The sequence below is a fragment of the Ruditapes philippinarum genome, unplaced genomic scaffold (assembly GCF_026571515.1).
Source record: "Ruditapes philippinarum isolate M1 unplaced genomic scaffold, ASM2657151v2 ctg1324_1_1_1_1, whole genome shotgun sequence".
In the NCBI taxonomy this organism is placed as follows: domain Eukaryota; kingdom Metazoa; phylum Mollusca; class Bivalvia; order Venerida; family Veneridae; genus Ruditapes; species Ruditapes philippinarum.
In genome coordinates, this window is record NW_026859461.1 from 62,840 (window position 1) to 82,489 (window position 19,650).

General features: G+C 33.6%; 3 protein-coding genes across 3 annotated transcripts in view; 1 reads left to right on the plus strand and 2 right to left on the minus strand.

Annotated features, from left to right (window-relative positions):
• Nucleotides 1-19,650, plus strand: part of LOC132756593 (acetyl-CoA acetyltransferase, mitochondrial-like) — a 119,040-nt gene that overhangs the window by 13,685 nt on the left and 85,705 nt on the right. The window contains exon 2 of the mRNA XM_060747696.1: nt 14,388-14,441. Within this exon, the coding sequence (XP_060603679.1) occupies nt 14,388-14,441 (54 nt within the window). The remainder of the gene's footprint in view (nt 1-14,387; nt 14,442-19,650) is intronic.
• On the minus strand, nt 4,424-5,656 carry LOC132756591 (uncharacterized). Its single transcript, XM_060747694.1, has one exon. The coding sequence runs from the start codon at nt 5,329-5,331 to the stop codon at nt 4,678-4,680; it is 654 nt and encodes a 217-aa protein (XP_060603677.1). The 5' UTR covers nt 5,332-5,656; the 3' UTR covers nt 4,424-4,677.
• On the minus strand, nt 5,692-8,244 carry LOC132756592 (tigger transposable element-derived protein 6-like). Its single transcript, XM_060747695.1, has one exon. It carries the CDS (start codon nt 7,616-7,618, stop codon nt 7,004-7,006), a length of 615 nt encoding a protein of 204 aa, XP_060603678.1. The 5' UTR covers nt 7,619-8,244; the 3' UTR covers nt 5,692-7,003.

The window sequence follows — 19,650 nt, forward strand, 5'->3', positions numbered from 1 at the left end:
TTGATGTCATTCATTCATTCAATGGTATAATTGAATGGCCAATAGCCCATCAGAATGTTGCTGGGGTTCTAACCGGTGACTTATGGATTGCTTGCAATACTATGATAATTGCTTGTTCACTGTAAGTTTTGTATTTCTTAAGATATTGTACTGTATTAAAAATTCAATATCAAAGACTATTCTAATATTTATTTACAGATGTGTTAACAGAGGTCTTGATATAATTTGCATGTATAATATAATAGTCTTGTCTAACAAGGCCTTTTTTTAGAGGGCTCAGAGAAAGAGAGAGTTCTCATAGTGTGCATATTTAATCAAGTAGGCGGATCTAATCTCTAAATACTAACAACACTACATCTCTGTCCAAGGAAACATTTTGGTATTAGGGGCTATATAACAGTTAAGAGAACAAAAGAGAACAATAGGTTCATTCCATGGATGGAGTTAGGGGTCAGTTGGGTCAAGGTCAACAGTGCTAAAAATAGATTTTTACACTTTAGCCCATACTGCCTTTATATATAGACAGATTTATTTCATATTTGGTGGGAAAATAAGTTGCATGATATTCTTCCTTTGGATGGAGTTAGGGGTCAGTTGGGTCAAGGTCATCAGTGCTAAAAATAGATTTTTTTACACTTTTGCCCATACAGCCTTTATTTTAAATATTGTTACTGACAAGAATCTCAGCCGCATTTGTGTGTAACAAACACATTCCTGTTTATCTTTAAGTCAAGCAGGCTTGCCATAAAAATTAAAATATGGACAAATTTACCAACTGTCGGCGTAACACAGTACGTAAAGTTGTCTGCTATATTTCTAGTTTCATATCAATGCAAGACAGCCAGGTTCGGTCCCAAAATTTTCTGCTTCATCATCAGTCAAGTAAGAATATGCTTTTTTCTTGTAAAAATTATAAGTGCTGTGTTATTTTCTATTAACTTCTCATTTCACTTTTGTTTTTAAATGGTGCCATATTAAACAAGTTAGTGCAATCTTATACAGAAAGCATATATGTACATAAATTGTTTCAACTATAATTAAGTTGGCATGAAATACTTGTGCCCAACAAAAGTACTATGAATATATATAAATAAATAAATAAATATATATATAATATATATATATATATATATATATATATATATATATATATATATATAAATAAATATATATATATATATATATATATATATATATATATATATATATATATATATATATATATATATATATATACAGTCAAAACTGTCTTATGTGACCCTACAGGGGACTTTCTTAAGAAGGTCACATAAGACAGGGAGTCTCTTAATACAGGTTTACAGTAAAACATCCAAACACTATTAAAATAATACTAATACAGCATATACATTTAGTGTTAAAACATTTATTATCCCCCGCCGATGGAATCGGGAGGGGGATATAGTTTTGGCGTTGTCCTTCCGTCCGTCCGTCTGTCCGTCCGTCCGTCCATCCGTCCGTCCGAATTTCGTTTCCGGAGTAGTTCTCTGCAACTAATGGCTGGAATTCAACGAAACTTTATGGGAATGTTGATCAGCATGTGAAGTTGTGCACCTGGGTATTTTCGTCTAGATATTTTTAGTATTTTTAGAGTTATTGCCCTTGACTCAGTAAAATTTTGTCCGAATTTCGTTTCCGGAGTAGTTCTCTGCAACTAATGGCTGGAATTCAACGAAACTTTATGGGAATGTTGATCAGCATGTGAAGTTGTGCACCTGGGTATTTTCGTCTGGATATTTTTAGTATTTTTAGAGTTATTGCCCTTGACTTAGTAAAATTTTGTAATTTTCAACTTGTGTCGCATGTAACTCAAAAAGTATTTGACCTAGAGTCATGAAACTTTACAGGAATGTTGATCAGTATGTGTAGTTGTGCACCTGGGTATTTTCGTCTGGATATTTTTAGTATTTTTAGAGTTATTGCCCTGGACTTAGTAAAATTTTGTAATTTTCAACTTGTGTCGCATGTAACTCAAAAAGTATTTGACCTAGAGTCATGAAACTTTACAGGAATGTTGATCAGTATGTGTAGTTGTGCACCTGGGTATTTTCGTCAGGATATTTTTAGTATTTTTAGAGTTATTGCCCTTGACTCAGTAAAATTTTGTCCGAATTTCGTTTCCGGAGTAGTTCTCTGCAACTAATGGCTGGAATTCAACGAAACTTTATGGGAATGTTGATCAGCATGTGAAGTTGTGCACCTGGGTATTTTCGTCTGGATATTTTTAGTATTTTTAGAGTTATTGCCCTTGACTTAGTAAAATTTTGTAATTTTCAACTTGTGTCGCATGTAACTCAAAAAGTATTTGACCTAGAGTCATGAAACTTTACAGGAATGTTGATCAGTATGTGTAGTTGTGCACTTGGGTATTTTCGTCTGGATATTTTTAGTATTTTTAGAGTTTTTGCCCTTGACTTAGTAAAATTTTGTAATTTTCAATCACAATCATCAGTCACACGGGGCCAGAAAAGGAGTTTCAAAAATGCAAAATTAAAAAATCTTGTCTGACAGTACAAGGCCTAGAGCTTTGATATTTGGTATATGATATAAGATATAGGTCCTCTGCCAAAATTGTTCAAATTTTAGCCCTGGGGTCAAAATTGGCCCCACTCCAGGGGGTCATAGATTTTCCTTATATGTATATACAGGCTGTCCAGCGTCCCTAAAATTCCTAAAAAATCCTAATTTTTTTCAGTTTGGCTAAAATTCCTAAAAAAATGAAAAAATTAAAGGGAATTCCTAAAAAAGCCCTATTTTTTCACTTAAATTCCTATTTTTTTTATCTTTTGTGATAAACATGTCGCGAAACAACCATGTTTCAATCACAACCTAAATTCGAACACAGTCAGTGGAGCTGATGTCATGTCTGACTAAATTGCATAAAGTCACATGTTGTATTTACCTCAACTCATGCAGAAATGCTATACTTGATTGTCAGGTGTTATCAGAAAAATAATAAGAAACTGTTTGTTTTAAATGGAACAATGAAAATTGTCCGACTTTGACTATATCAAAATAGTCACCTGAATAAAAATATTTCCAAGGAAGTTACAATGTACATTTTTATTGGCCACAGAGTTTTACCATTTACCTCAGTCTTAGGTGTTTTTAAAGGAACTATTTACATGATTAACAACTAATTTTCATCAAACTTTATGTAGGGGTCCTTATTTATAAAATCTTAATTTGTAATCAAGTTATTTTCAAGTGATGACTAGAACAGATCTTTTGTAAGTGATACCAGACAAGTTTTCATATTTGCTAATTATAAGGTGGGCAACGTAAACTGGCAGTAAAATGATTGGATGCTTTTACCATTTTGCTACCCAATTAGCGTACTAAGAAGTGACACCTTCAGCTGCCCTTTTTGTACACACTAACATGTACTGAACATATGTTATAACATATAGTGCAAGTTTTTTAAAATCTGGAAAAAAACTGTTGAAAATCATTGAAAAAAACTGACACTGTTGTGAAATTTTCTACAATTTACTTGAACAAATTCATCATAGGTGTATACCCTGCTGTTTTAATTTAAGTTTAAACATTCCTGGGAATGACTTGAGTAGGTCATATCGTTTTTTATTGTTTTTTAAGAAAGATCAAGACTTGTTGAAAATGTACCAACCTTAAAATTAATAAATGTTGATAAGAAATGCATTTATAGCTAAAATAAATCTGAAGCATAATTTCCCCTTCCATTTATTATTGGCTAATCATAGCTTAACTAATTGAATATTGGTTGTTCCGGGATACTTATAACTTTGAAAATGTTTTCATTCTAGTTATGTTTTAATGTAGTTTTTCAGCTCTTTTAAAAGGCAGTTGACCAGTGAATTCATTTCTTCACTATGGAACACTGGTTACACCTTTGCTATCACCGAACTAGAGCATTATTTGTGAGTTACTTTTGTGTCAAATATGCAAAGTTGAGCCCATATCATGGTCTTTTGAGGCCATAATTTAGTCATAAAATTCCAAATTTTAGCCCTAAAATTTCCTTAATTTACCGTAAAATTCCTAATTTTAGCCCTAAAATTTCTTTAAAATTGCCCTAAAATTTGCCCTAATTTTTTGTTAGAAGGTGCTGGACAGCCTGTATATAGTGAAAACTTAAAAATTCTTCTTGTTTGAAGGTACAAGGCTTCAAGTTCAAAGAATTTTACAGTTTATGCCATGATTAATATATAAATAAAGCCTTATGTCTTCAGTTGTTGTGTTAATAATAACCAGTACTCGGCGGGGGATATAAATTCAACGAATTTGCTTGTTTATGATAAGAGCAGTAAAAGTGTGTACAGTTAAATTTGTATACATGTAAAATGCTATTGAATATTTGATTGTAAAATTGATTATTAAAAATTAATGTTTATATATTTAATAAAATTATACATTTAGTGTTAAAACATTTATTTATGATAAGAGCAGTAAAAGTGTGTACAGTTAAATTTGTATACATGTAAAATGCTATTGAATATTTGATTGTAAAATTGATTATTAAAAATTAATGTTTATATATTTAATAAAATTATTAAAATGTCAGAATTATATTGTTTCTTTACCATGTTAAAAATTTATACATTTACAATGTTATTGATATTTAAAATTCATGATTATGAAACTAATAAAATAATGTCAGAATCACAGTCTGTCTTTCATTTAAGTTGTCCTATTGAAAAAATCACTTATTTTTGACTGTTTACTTTTGCTTGCAACTAGACTTGAAAATTCATCCTCTAGTTTTGACAAATGGTACATTATACTGGCATGTCCATGTTGCAATGCATAAGATTTCAGTTGAAACACCATTTCATTTGCTTGGGTCAGTGATGGAGCATTTTGCATGACAGATCCTTGAGCGTCATCCATCTCTTCAATTTCATCTTCACTGTCATCAGAATTTTCCTCATTTATTTGAGTCAATATGTCACATACAGGTTTGTCCCAATTAATAATTTCTGTATCACAAGTGTGAAGCTGATTATCAATTTGTAGCAAATCATTGAACGAGCACCCAAAAATTTCATATGACATTTTTAGGGCTGACAGTGGAACATCATCATCATCCATAACATCTTGATGTTGTTGCTCAATACCTAGTGTGTTACTACCAATTTCAATTTCATCACTTGCACATACTGATTCATTTTGATCTATTTTACTAAAATCAACTGCAAACCCTGATTTTTTAAAGCACTTTTGAATTGTTAATTCTGTCACTTCATCCCAAGCATTTGAAAGCCAGTAGATTGCATCTAGGATACTGATTTGTTTCAGTAACTCAGTTCCTCCTAAGCTGGGCTGCCTGTCCATTTCTTTCACAATGTGAATAAGCTGAAATATAAAGAAAAATATAAGGGGGTTAAAATTTCCACAAATATCATGTTGAAATGATTGTCATTAAGATTGGACATCATTTTTTTTATTATTATTTTATAATTAAAATAAATATTCTACTATATTTTAGGAAACAACCGACAAAATTTAAGTTATTTAAATGAATTAAAAAAAATCTTCTACTGTTTTTGTTATGATAGATATAAATTCTACAGTCATTCTTTGATCAAGCAATATGACAACAATTGAATAAAATAATAAAGTACCTGACGTTTCCTTATTTTGAGTTTTGTAGCCTGGATTATTCCCTGGTCCATTGGTTGAGTAAGGGAAGTGGTACGAGGGTTGTTCAAAAAGTAATAGGACTGCAGCTCTACCGTTAACATTTTTTAATTTACGTACACAGTTTTACACGAAACAAATATCGGAACATGTTCTCTATATACAGTGAAAAATTCAATACAAAATGTTCAGAAATAAAAAATCTGTGAAATTTTCAAATGACAAGGGGTACGAATTGCGGCGCACGCTAACAATACCATTATTGACGTTCATGACGTTGTAAAATAAATAGAAATTGTAACAAGCGTCATTCTTTTTGAAAGTAGTTCCCCTAGTCTCTAGGTGTATGAATCATGCAACTTTTGCTTGGCCTCATATGTGGAGATGAAGCAAGAAAAAAAGCGATCACATTCTCGTTCCACTGTTTAAAAAAACAAATGCCCGATAGCCGGCCATTCTCCGGGTTTTCTCGTGTTTTTTGAGTAACCTTGGAACTCAGTAGGACTTTAAATGTTAATGCAAAAGCAATTTATGATATTAATTTACTCATGTCATCGTATGTTTTTAAAACAATATGATTATATACAGAACAATAACAATATTTATGAATTGAAAAGTATCCTTTTATACTTAGCACAGTCTATCGTGTATCAATACAAGTTTGGAAAACACTACCAATTATTACCGTTAATTATTACATTAATTTATTGATTACACGTATATCTAGTTAAATACAAAAAAAATGTTTATAGCAAATGTCTTATTTACAATCATTTCGATAAAACAGAATAAGTAGACCCGAAGAAGATACAAACAACGAGAAACAGTTCGCGTACCGTTTACCGTGGATTCTTTTGTAGCGCTTTTGAAATTGACGTCACTAACGTCCAGTCAATTTTCAACTTTCATCCTCGCCGCCCTTTCCCGTTAGTGATCTTGCATTCGTAGTTTTTGAATTGCTTGTGCCAGCTGAAAACGAGTGTCCTGATGGCAGGATAATTGTCCTTTGTTAATTTTACCATTTTGTGTGTATCTGAATGATTATAGTCAATCTGTTGGCAAAATTTAACGATCGCACACATTTTCAGTTTGTTAACGAATGTCATATTTCTACAACTAACACTATGACCGCTGCTGTTCGAAACTTAATAATTAGGCCATTTCATGTCCGAATGACGTCAAATTTGGACATAATGTCACATAAATATATTTCAATGTTTTGATGAAATACAGGGAAAAGCAGATAGTTATTCATGAATAAATTAGAAGTACAACGTAGCTCCAATAACTATATTTATGTGCTGCGCCGGGTGCGTGTTACCATGGTTATTCAAAAGCACAGGACACACGCGTTTAGCACAATAGATTAAAAAAAATATGTTTGAATTGTAGAAAACATTTTACGATCGCTGTACATATGAAAATATTCTAAATTGAATGAAATTTGAATACGCAAGACTCCCAGTCCTATTACTTTTTGAACAACCCTCGTATTAGGTGGCAGGAACTGGACCTTGACGTTGCTCAGATCCATATTTGGGTGTGACGGGGCATTATCAACAAACAGAAGAATCTTTCTTTTATCCATTTTCATTTTCCGATTAACATTTTTGAGAAAGTCTTGGTAAATTTTACCAGTCATCCAAGCTTTTTTGTTAAAATAATAATCAACAGGTAAATGTTCTTTCCTAATTCTTTTAAAACATCTAGGCTCCTTTGATTTGCCTATGACAAGAGGCTTTAACTTTTCACCAGTTAAACTGGCACAGAGAGCAACTGTTATCCTCTCTTTTGATCGTTTACCGCCGGAACAATCATCACCTTTAAAATGGAAAGTTTTTCTCGATGTATCCCGAAAAAACAACCCTGTTTCATCCATATTAAAAATGTTATCAGCAGAATAGTCTTTACACAGATCTGGAAGTCGAGATTTCCATTCATTCACTGTATGCTGCTTGACGTCACCCCTTTCACCACTCATGCTTCCGAAAGAAATATTGTTGCGCTTAATGAAGCTTTCAGCCAACCATTTGATGCTTTAAATTCAAAAATATTTAATTTGGATGCAAAGTCCAATGCTTTCGTTTTTAACAAAGGACCTGTAACCACAATTTTTCTTTTCACTGCATCCTGAAACCAAGTTAAGGTTAAGTCATTGATTTTCTCGTTACCAGTTGCATGTCTCCGACGTTTAGAATTCAATGGAACATTATTTTCAAAGTCCGAAATTACTTCCAATTTACGTTTACGAAGGTTTTGGATTTGTGTTTTTCCAACACAAAGTTCTTCTGCCACTTTATACGCCGGTATTCCTTTATCCAATTTTTGTAAGGCTTCATATTTCTGTTGAAGATCTAAAACAATACGTGTTTTCTTTCTTTCCGACATTTTTTTCAACGAAACAGGAAGTAGGAACAGAGTTATCTTTCATAACATAGTCGCTAAAAACAGTGCTTAGCCCGTTCCGGACCGTTCAAATCACGGTCGCTAGTCACGTAACACGGTGAGTCGTTTAATACAGTGCAACTTTATAGCCAAAATCGTTGGGCGGACCCAAATAGGGTCACATAAGACAGGAAGTCGCTGAATACAGTGGGTCACTATGGCAGTTTTTGACTGTATATATATATATATATATATATATATATATATATATATATATATATATATATATATATATATATATATATATATTACACACTACACAGGATAAAAATCATTATTTCCGGTATATCTAAATTATTCGTTATTATAACAAAACTGCGTTTATATTCCAATTTATGTGCATCTAATGTAAAATTAAAAAAAAAAATAGGGGAAGAAAAAAAGGTGCGACAACTTGTTAGGCTCGAACAGTTCACTAGTGATAAAAATTTAAATTGTACGGCATCGTATTGACTTCACCAACTTTGCCATCGAGACATTTCAAATACTATTTCTTGTCTTGTATTATATTCGCTTCTAAATACCCTGTTTTACCTTTCAGACTAAGGTTGTAAACTTTTGTGTACACAAAAAATGCAGTCTCACTCTCACATTATCATAGTGGCACATTAAGTTATCTTAATTTCTCAAATGTGTTGAGTAAAATTTCTATGTTTACAGAATACAAGCAGGTTTAACAACATGAAATAAAACAAATTATCGTATGGCTTTGAGCTTTTTAGTCCCCTACAGTTAAACCGGAGGGGATTTTAAGTTTATCCTCCATCTCTGACTATCAGTCTGTCTGTCAGTCCTTACAAATATATTGATACTTGGGGGGCTTTAAGAACAATAGGTAACTGTAAATTTCTTTTGATGCTATTCATTCAGTAAGCTCTTATGTGGCTACTTTTTCTCTAACGTGGCTGAAGAACAAAAGAGAACAAAAGAGTAGTCACTTAAATACCAAACTTTGAGCAAGTCTGTCAGCCTGTCTGTCTGTCCATCTGTGCGTCCCCACTTCAATCGTGTTCGAACTGTAACTTTTTCATACATTGAGGGATTTTGAAATAACGTGGCACAAATGTCTACCGCATCAAGACGATGTGCCATGTCCAAGAATCCACGTCCCTACCTCAAAGGTCAAGGTCACACTGTCATTTCACATTATCAAAATTAGAGAATATAGTTACACAGATTCGTGTCCGGACTGTAGCTTTGTCATGCATCAAATGAGTTTATGATAACTTAGCAAAAATGTCTACCACATCAAGACGATATGTCCCGTCCAAGAATTACGTCCCTACCTCAAAGGTCAAGGTCACACTAACATTTTGAAGCTTCACATTATCACAATTAGAATAAATAGGTACACAATCGTGTCTGGGCTGTAACTTTGTCATGCATGGAAGGATTTTAGAATAACTTGGCTAAGGCTCATGTTTGTCTGTCCGTCCCTGTGTCCCCATTTACACAACAATCATGTCCAGACTGTAACTTTGTCATGCATTGAGGGATAATTTCCCCTCCTTAAACTTTGAATTTTTATTAGTCATTCTTTAACTTTCTTATTTTTATGGGTTTACTTCAAATTTAAAATATACATTCATTATCAACACCTACATCATATGTGATTAGATTTATAAGTTATGGGTTTTCATGAATATTAACATTTTGAACTTGAAATTGTTTGAAAATTGAAGCATTAGTTATACATATTCATCCTGAGAAAATTTGATCTTTTGATTATCTGTTGTATAAACATAATTTCTTGACTAGGCAGAGAAACTTAACACATTACAATGATACAGACAAATTAAGAACTGAAAAGATTTAAGTTCATTCAATAGCATAATTGAATGGCAAAGGGTCCTTCAGAATGTTGCTTAGGTTCTAACCAGAAAGGGACTTGTAGATTACTTTCAAACTTTAAATATATGTTTGTATCATCATCAACTAATGGTGTAACAATACAGCAAAAACCGTATTACAATATATTGCCATTTTGCCGAAGCGTACTGCAATACGTATTGTCGTGTATTTGTTTCGGTGTAATAATGGAGTAACATTATATATTATTATTATATGTATATTTTCTTAGTAGAAACTTAATAAAAATGTAAGGACTAAATTAAAAGTAAAGTGTCACACAATTTGATAAACAAAACTAGTCGTGCGTGACCTTTCTTATCTGGACTGCTTATGTAAATTATGTGGCCGCTTATTGACTTTTAAATGTACTAGTTGTCGGATATTTTTATCTTACGTTGGCATTTATATTGAAAAAGAGCCGCCAATTAAAGATTGTTTTCGAAACTTGTACGAAATTAGAAGGCAATTAATTGAAAATTATGATTTTTATAAAATACCGATTTTCTAAAAATCATACTGTGGTACAAAATTTATTTTTTCATATTGCAATATATCGGTATACGGGTAAACTGTTACAACCTTATCATCAACCACATCATATATGACAAAGTTTACAACTCTAGCACACAAATTATCAGAATTACCTCCTTTGAACTTGAATTTTCATGAAAAAAACACTTTTTTTCCCATAACTTCTTTATTATGCACCCCCTTCTAAGAAGAGGGGGTATATTGTTTTGCTAATGTCTGTCCGTCATTTTGTCTGTCTGTACATCGGTAGACCACATGGTTTCTGTTGATTATCTTAAAAACAATGCTTCACAAAGTCTTCATATTTCACAGTGATTGGTCATTAAGAGATTACCCCTATTGATTTTGGCGTCACTAGGTTAAAGGTCAAGGTCAAAGGGCCTTAATTATTCTGATTATCTTGAAAACTATGCATCACAAAGGGTTCATATTTCACAAAGTGATTGGTAATAACTAGTAGATGAACCCTATTGATTTTGGGGTCACAAGGTCAAAGGTCACGGTAACAGGGGCCTTAAATGTCAGAATGGTATCGCTGGTTGTCTTGAAAAGTATTCTTCACAAAGTCTCCATATTTCACATATTGATTGGTCATAAGTGGTAGATGACCTCTATCACTAGGTCAAAGGTCAAGGTCACAAGGGACTTAAATGGTAGTATGTTTTTAACTAATATCTTGGTAACTATTTATGACAAAGTCTTCATATTTCACAGATGATTGGTCATATCTAGTAGATTTTTGGGTCACCAGAACAAAGGGCCAAGGTCACAGGGACCATACATGTTTCAATGCTTTCTGTTCATTATCTTGGTTACTTTTTATCACAAAGTCTTCATATTTCACGTATTGATTGGTCATAACTAGTAGATAACCCCTGTTGATTTGGGGTCACCAGGTCAAAGGTCAAGATCACAGTGTCCTATGTTTTCAGTTCATTATCTTGAAAGGTAATTATCGCAAAGTCTTCATATTTCACATAGTGATTGGTCGTAACTAGTAGATGACCCGTAATGCTTTTGGGGTCACTAGTTCAGAGGTCAAGGTAAGACGGCCTTAAATGTCAGAATGGTGTCCTCTTATTATCTTGAAAACTATGCATCACAAAGTCTTCATATTTCACATACTGATTGGTCATAACTAGTAAGTGACCCCTGTTTATTTTGGGGTCACTAGGTCAAAGGTCAAGGTCACAGGGTCCTTGAATGTTAGTATGGTTTCCCTTCATTATCTTGAAAGCTATTTATCACAAAGTTATTGATTGGTCATAACTATTACATGACCCCTATTGATTTTGGGTCACTAGTTCAAAGGTCACAGTCACTGGGCCCTTAAATGTCAGAATGGTTTTGGCTCATTATCTTGAACACTATTTGTCACAAAATCTTCATTTTTTTTTATTTTTTCTATAACTGAACACTTCCATGTACCCATTTATGGCAAGTTTCTAGAAACAAAATAACCAATAATGTGAGTCATTAGGGTGAGAAAGGGGGGCATATGTGTCGTTCAACATTTCTTGTTTCTAATGCTGTGTTCTCACCGCCAATCAGATCAACTCGATCAAGCACAATCAAGCAATGGGGTACCGGTCTAGCTCGGTCTGCATGTGTGATCGGGGGGTGGTCGGAGTGGTCTACCTTGGTCGGCATGGCTCGGGCTTCGTACCCAAATTTTTTTTACATGTCGAAAAAATTCAAGTAGCAATCAAGAAGATAAGCTGTCAAGAAAAGATCGAGTAGAAGATCTAGTTGATCGAGAATAAATTGTGTAATGATCTAGTTTGGTCAGGTATACATCTCTTACCCGATCTGTAAAGGATTATCTCGACTTCTACTCGGCCATTAATTATGACTCGATTCCGATCATTACGATCTGGTCAGGTGAAAATCTGGCATCAATCGAGCAGATATCCAGTTAATTTAGTTGAGATCGTGAATGACTCGCGTATAGGTCTGGGTGATTGAGAAGGTTGCGTTGTCGTCGAGAAGAAGTCGTAAAACATTGTGAAGGGTAGACTTGAGGTCATGTAGGAGTCGTGAATGTGCATTTAATTCAGCTTGGTCGGGCTTCATCTGGGAATTAAAGTGATTGGGATAATAGAGTTGATCTTATTGACAGTGATAACATCGCTTGATGTATCTACTTCAATATATGTTTCTTATTATCACTCAAATCATTTGTCAGAAGGTTTAATACTCTAGCTTGACTATTTCCAGAATTATGTCCCCCTTGAACTTAGTTTTTTGTCTAGAAATTAGTATTTTTACTCAAACATTTTCATTCCTTTTAGGATTTACTTCAAACTCCCACATCATAATAATATGTTAAGGTTTATGTTTCAACTTATTCTTTTTGATTTTCATTGGTAAAAATTTATGTTATTTCTTAAAGATTAAAGGAACTCCACTGAGGTTCACAAGCCTGAAAACAAAATTAGAATTTCTTACAAATATCAAATGGGGCACTTAAAACAGAAAGATATACAGAGATAAATTAAAAATATACTCAAAAACATAAAAAATCGTATGATGTTCTCTTACTAGCTAAATTTAATTGAAAAGTGTTGCAACGGCCTTTACAATTTTAGGCCATTTTTCCCAATTCAAATAATTATTCTAAAAAAATGGAGAGAGCAAATGATATGAAATTTTGCACAAAAGTTATAGTCTAAACCTGCATCAAGTTGGCCATCAGTCTCGAAAAATTATTTCCTGTCCCGTCATGTCAAAAAAACCTCAGAGGAGTCCCTTTGAACAAAGTGACATGGTTAGTTTTCAGAGTATCTTAATTATTTTGTAATAATGAATTTTATCAATTCTAATTGACTTATTTCTGAGATACAGTTTCTAAGGCTTTCACAAAAGAGTAGCTTACATTTTGCTGATAGCTGTGAAAACTCAACATCACAGAGTTTTTACTTGCGGCAAACAGGACAGTGCAGTAGTACTTTGTTAAATATAAAATGTGTTTACTTTATCCAACTCCAACACTGCATCTATTATTACTTAATTCTTGGTTAAAATTGTAAAATTGTCACACCATTGAGCTTGTCATAGACCATAGAAGTATGTTGTTCAGAAACTATTGTGGAGAAGTTGACTTTTCTTTGATCTTTTAAAGCGCGAGACAGGGACATAAGGTGTAGAATTTCTTCTGAACCCTATAAAATAATGTTAATTTGTATTAAAAATGATAGATTATAGATAACCATTGGCCACTTGAATACAAGGTTTAGTATGGTATGTAGAATTACCACTGTTTCAACGTTACAGTTTTCAGCAATCGTTTAAATGTTGTCACATGGGAGGGAGCCTTAGTCGTTATTTGTCAGTTGAGCGCATTGTTATATTACCAGTAAAAGATATTAAACATGTAGCATTTTAAACTAAACAAAAGCTACAAGGTACTTTCACATTTATTCCAAATTATTTGGCTTCTGTTAATGCAAGTTTGGTTCAAATAGGTTTTATAGCAAACTTAAACAAATATGTTAAAAGTTTCAAACAGTGATATTAAAAAAACAATAAACATGAAAGTGTGTTGCGAGACCTGAGTTATTTAATACTTTTTAGCTTGACAATGCAGTCACCCATTTGTCGGCGTCCCTGTGGTTAAGTTTTTGTGTGTTAGCTGGTATCTCCATAACTACTGAAGGGTTTGTGCCTTTTTTGGGACAATTTATGCATTCATTATAATTAATTGCATTCATTATAATAAAGAAGTGATTTACTCGATAAAACATCTTAATTACAAGCCTTTGTAACTTTTCGGACAGTTTTATGTTTTCATATAGGTAAGCATTATTATACTCAATGAAACAACTTTTCGAATAGTGGAGTGTTATTGTCCTCCTACAGTTCTTGTTACATTAAATGAGTACTTTCTTATATAATTATGATTGGAATTTCTGTTCTGTTTTCAGAGGACACATTCAAGGCAGTTTTTAAGAAAGCTGACAAAGCTTTCTGGTTTAAATGTAAGTTTGTATTAATTATTTCTTCCTAAAAGATAATGTTTATGATACATTAATTTTTAAAAAATATAATATATATGCAGGGTGTAATTTCAGGGAAAATGGAGAGATATCAGTGTGTACACCACTGGCATCTGCAATCATGTAACTCTTGTAAGATCGTTGCTAAGGTTGCCATGTCTTTAAGATATTCAGGCTTGTTTTTTTTTCTCTTTTTAGATGAGAAATAACCTTTCCATCAGTGGAAATCATTCATAAGTCAGTGACATGGTGAGCTTTTGTGATTGCAATTCCTCCGTCCATAAACTTATACTTGAAATGACATCTCATAAACCACAAAGCGAAATTCATCAAAACTTTATAGGAATGTTTCTTGGGTGGTCACCTTTGAAAGTTGTTCAAAGACTTGCATTCCATGCAGAACTCTGGTAGCCATGGCCACAGAAAGAGAAATCTTAAAAAAAACTTCTTCTGAAGAGCAAGATTTTAGATATTTAGCATGAAATATCTTCTAGTGGGTGTATACCAAGTAGCTCTCAGGTCAAAAATTGGCCCTGCCCCAGGGGATATCACTGGCTTAAATAAAATAGCAGCCAATATTTTTAACTTAAAAGAATAATAACCAAATGTTTAGCAGACTATTCACGATTTAGCGATTAACAACATAAGCAGTTGATTAGACTCGTCGGACCTATGCTCGCCCAATAAAGGCAATTATTTGATTACTATTTAATACACTTTGACTTTAAAAAAACTTTTTCGAATTTGTTTTATAGCTGGTCATATTTGGTACGTAATGTGACCCATTTAAAACATAAACACTTACATCCGGGTACTGTCTGCTAGGTCAAACACCACCAAATTAATATTCTGAAATGTTGAAGGGAGGAGACCCATGCTCACCCACCGGTTTATTATGAATATAAAACGGATATTACCTAAAATCATTCATCATATTTTTAGACTAATTTGTTAATATAAAGCAGGTATTTATATTTTGCATTATAATTATATTTTTGTTAATATAAAGCAGGTATTTATATTTTGCATTATAATTATATTTTTACAGAGAAAATCTTATTTAGATATACTTACTATGTAGACTTTTCATTTTTTCAAAAGATAGTCAACTGCTGTTGGTAGAGTGTGATTAAAAAGTTTCTGTGACTAAATATCATGTACATAAGTTTTTTTCAAATTCAAAAAGTTAACTAGAAACATAAACTAGAACAAAAACAACAGTGTGTTGTCTACAGTTTCAACAATTACTCCTCTTCACAATATCTACAAAACCACCTTGTGCTGGTAACTAAACTAAGATCTACATCTGTTTGCACATTAGATGGCAAGCACTTATAGTGGCACCATTTGACATATCCCTCTTTTAAAAGCTTTCTTGCCTTTTTCAAATGTCTCAGGATCATGAATTTTTTGTTGCCTGGGCATACTGGGCATACTGATCACTCTGAAGAGGATATGGGGAAAAATTAGTGGTGTAAGACCTAGGTTATTTTTAGTAACTTCTGATAAAAGACGAAAAAAGTAATTAATTTTTTATTTAAAGCTGCAGTCTTCGTTAATTATCTAGTAAGTTATTAATAAATCAGTGTCTAACCAAAAATACACCATAAATGCACCAAAAGCAACAGATTTAATTGAAAAAGCCGACTATTGTGGCTGCCCTGGAAATTGCATGTGGAAAAACAATATGACAGCCTGGTGTCAATACCAGTTTATGACTGTTTTAAATATATCGCAACGACTTAAACTTTACAAAAAGTAAGAACAATGTTTAATTTTTATTTTAAGTTGATTTTTATTAAGATTTTATTAAAAAGTCACACACGATTCGTTGTTTTTAGCTCACCTGAGCACAAAGTGATCAAGGGTGAGCTTTTGTCATCACTCTGCGTCTGTCATGCGTCTGTGCTTCCTTCAAAAAATGGCGTCAAACTTTTCAAACAACATCTCCTCCTAAACCACATGGCCAATTGCAACCAAACTTTACAGAAATGATCCTTAGATATACCCTTTCAAAGTTGTTAAAAAATTTAAATTCCATTAAAAACTAAAATTGCCATGGCAACCAATAGGAAAAACTTAAAAAACCTCCTTTAAAAATCCCTAAGAGCTAGAGCTTAGATATTTGGCATGAAACATCTTCTAATGAGTGTCTACCAAGTTTGTTCAAATAATAGCCCTGGGGTCAAAATTGGCCCTGCCCCAGGGGGTCATTGATTTTCCCTATATGCATATAGTAAAAACCTTAAAAGATCTTCTTTTAAAGAACTCAAAGAGGTAGAGCTAAGATATTTAGCATGAAATATGTTCTAATGGGTGTCTACCAAGTTTGTTCAAATAAAAGCCCTGGGGTCAAAATTGGCCCCGCCCCGGGGGTCATAGATTTTCCTTATATGTGTATAGCAAAAACTTAAAAAATCTTCTTTGAAAAAACCCAAATAGCTGGAGTTTAGATATCAAGCATGAAACATCTTCAAAAAAAAAAAAAAACCCTTGGGTCAAAATTGGCCCCACCCCTGGGGTCATTGATTTTCCTTATATGACAGTGTATAGCAAAAGCTTAAAAATCTTCTTTGAAAAAACCCAGATAGCTAGAATTTAGATATTATGCATGAAACATCTTCGAGTGAGTGTCTACCAAGTTTGTTCAAATAAAAGCCCTGGGGTCAAAATTGGCCCTGCCCCAGGGTCACAGTCTTTGATTTTCCCTATATGCATATAGTAAAAACTTAAAAAAATCTTCTTTTAAAGAACCCAAAGAGCTAGAGCTAAGATATTTAACATGAAACATCTTCTAATGAGTGTTTACCAAGTTTGTTCAAATAAAAGCCCTGGATTAAAATTGGCCCTGACGGGGGATGGGGGGGGGGGGAGTAGATCATCGTTTTTCATTATATGTGTGTAGTAAAAACTTAACATTGTGAAACATCTTCTAATGGGTGTCTTCTAAGTTTGTTCAAATAAAAGCCCTGGGGTTTAAACTGGCCCCGCCCAAGGTGCCTTTATACAGGTGAGCAACCTCAGGGCCATCATGGCCCTCTTGTTATTAGCATCACGGACTTTCATTTCTACTTAGGTTTTCGTTTTCGTCTGCTTTATTATGCTAACAACTTCCCTTAAACTCTTCAAAAACAAGGTGTGAAACTAGGACACTTGCAGCATCAAGAAACAACAACACATGATTCAGATAATATTTTAATTCATAAGTTTATATCATAAAAATAAAAATCTGGGCGAGCATGCGCCTGGGCGAGCATAGGTCCGGTGAGTCTAAATAAACATAATATATAAAACTTTTTCAGTTTTTTATAAGGATTCTCAAATAAACTGATACATTTGTGTATATTGATAACTACCTTTTTATACCCCCGCACAACAAAGTTGTAAGGGGGGTATACTGGAATCAGCTTGTCCGTCAGGCCGTCCGTCCGGCTGTTCATCGGTTTTTTCTTGTCCGCCCAATAACTTAAGATTCCTTTGACCCTTAGTCTTCATATTTGGCCTGGAGGTTAGTCATGACTAGTAGATGACCCTTAGTGATTTTGAGGTCACTAGGTCAAAGGTCAAGGTCACAGGGGCCTTGACTTCAAAAAGCTTGTCCGCCCAATAACTTAAGATTCCTTTGACCTACAGTCTTCATATTTGGCATGGAGGTTAGTCATGACAAGTAGATGACTACTAATGATTTTAAGGTCACCAGGTCAAGGTCACAGGGCCTTGACTTCAAAAAGCTTGTCCGCCCAATAACTTAAGATTCCTTTGACCCTTAGTCCTCATATTTGGCATGGAGGTTAGTCATGACAAGTAGATGACCCCTATTGATTTGAGGTCACCAGGTCAAAGGTCAAGGTCACAGGGGCCTTGACTTCAAAAAGCTTGTCCGCCCAATAACTTAAGATTCCTTTGACCCACAGTCTTCATATTTGGCATTGAGGTTAGTCATGATTAGTAGATGACCCCTATTGATTTTGAGGTCACCAGGTCAAAGGTCAATGTCACAGGGGCCTTAACTTCAAAAAACTTGTCCACCCAATAACTTAAGATTCCTTCGACCCACAGTATTCATATTTGGCATGGAGGTTAGTCATGATTTGTAGATGACCCCTATTGATTTTGAGGTCACCAGGTCAAAGGTCAAGGTCACAGGGGCCTTGACTTCAAAAAACTTGTCCGCCCAATAACTTAAGATTCCTTTGACCCACAGTCTTCATATTTGGAATTTAGGTTAGTCATGATTGGTAGATGACCCCTATTGATTTTGAGGTCAAAGGTCAAGGTCACAGGGACTTTGACTTCAAAAAGTTTGTCTGCCCAATAACTTTAGATTCCTTTGACCCACAGTCTTCATATTTGGCATGGATGTTGATCATGACTATAAGGTGACCCCTATTGATTTTGAGGTCACTGGGTCAAAGGTCAGGGTCACAGGGACCTTGACAAGAAAAAGCTTTTCTTCTCAATTGCTAAAGAATGTCCTCGCCATTCTTTTTATCTCCCTGTGTATTTTCACTTTGAGGGCGCCATTTTGTTTGAAAAATCTGATAAATAAAAGCAATTTTTGTTGAACTTTGCTGTGAAAACTATCTAGAATGAAAGAAAATGGTCTAACTAAGAAAATGAATCCGAGCACCAATATCTTTAATTCAGTCGTTTACGCTGTACAGACGTTTAAAGTGTTTTTAACATGACATCACAATGTAGCGCCAAACAGCACGTGCATAACAATCAAATCAAAAACGCTATTTTAGTGTCGCAAACAAGTTAAGTTTTACATTTATTTCACTTTTAATAATTTGTATTTTGCATGGTAAATTTTATACTGAAATAAAATAAACAAACAAAGTTCTATCAACATTTTCAAAATTCGTTATTCTCAAAATATTTCTACACACGGTAGATTTAACAACATTTTTTTCAACCCACTGGAACAGCCTTTAAAGAACGTTTCTATTGGAAACTCTGAGGTGAAAACAAATATAACCACCAAACATAAAGTCCAACTTTATTATAATAATTAATTTTTTTCTTGACATGTTAGAATGGAAATAGATATGAATTCTTCGTGCATTATTGTATAATAATGCACGTTTTATGTTCAAATACTTTGTAATTAATGCACGTTTTTCGTTCAAATGCTTTGTAATTAATCGCTCAGGCCTATCGGCCTTCATGATTTTATTACTACGCATTT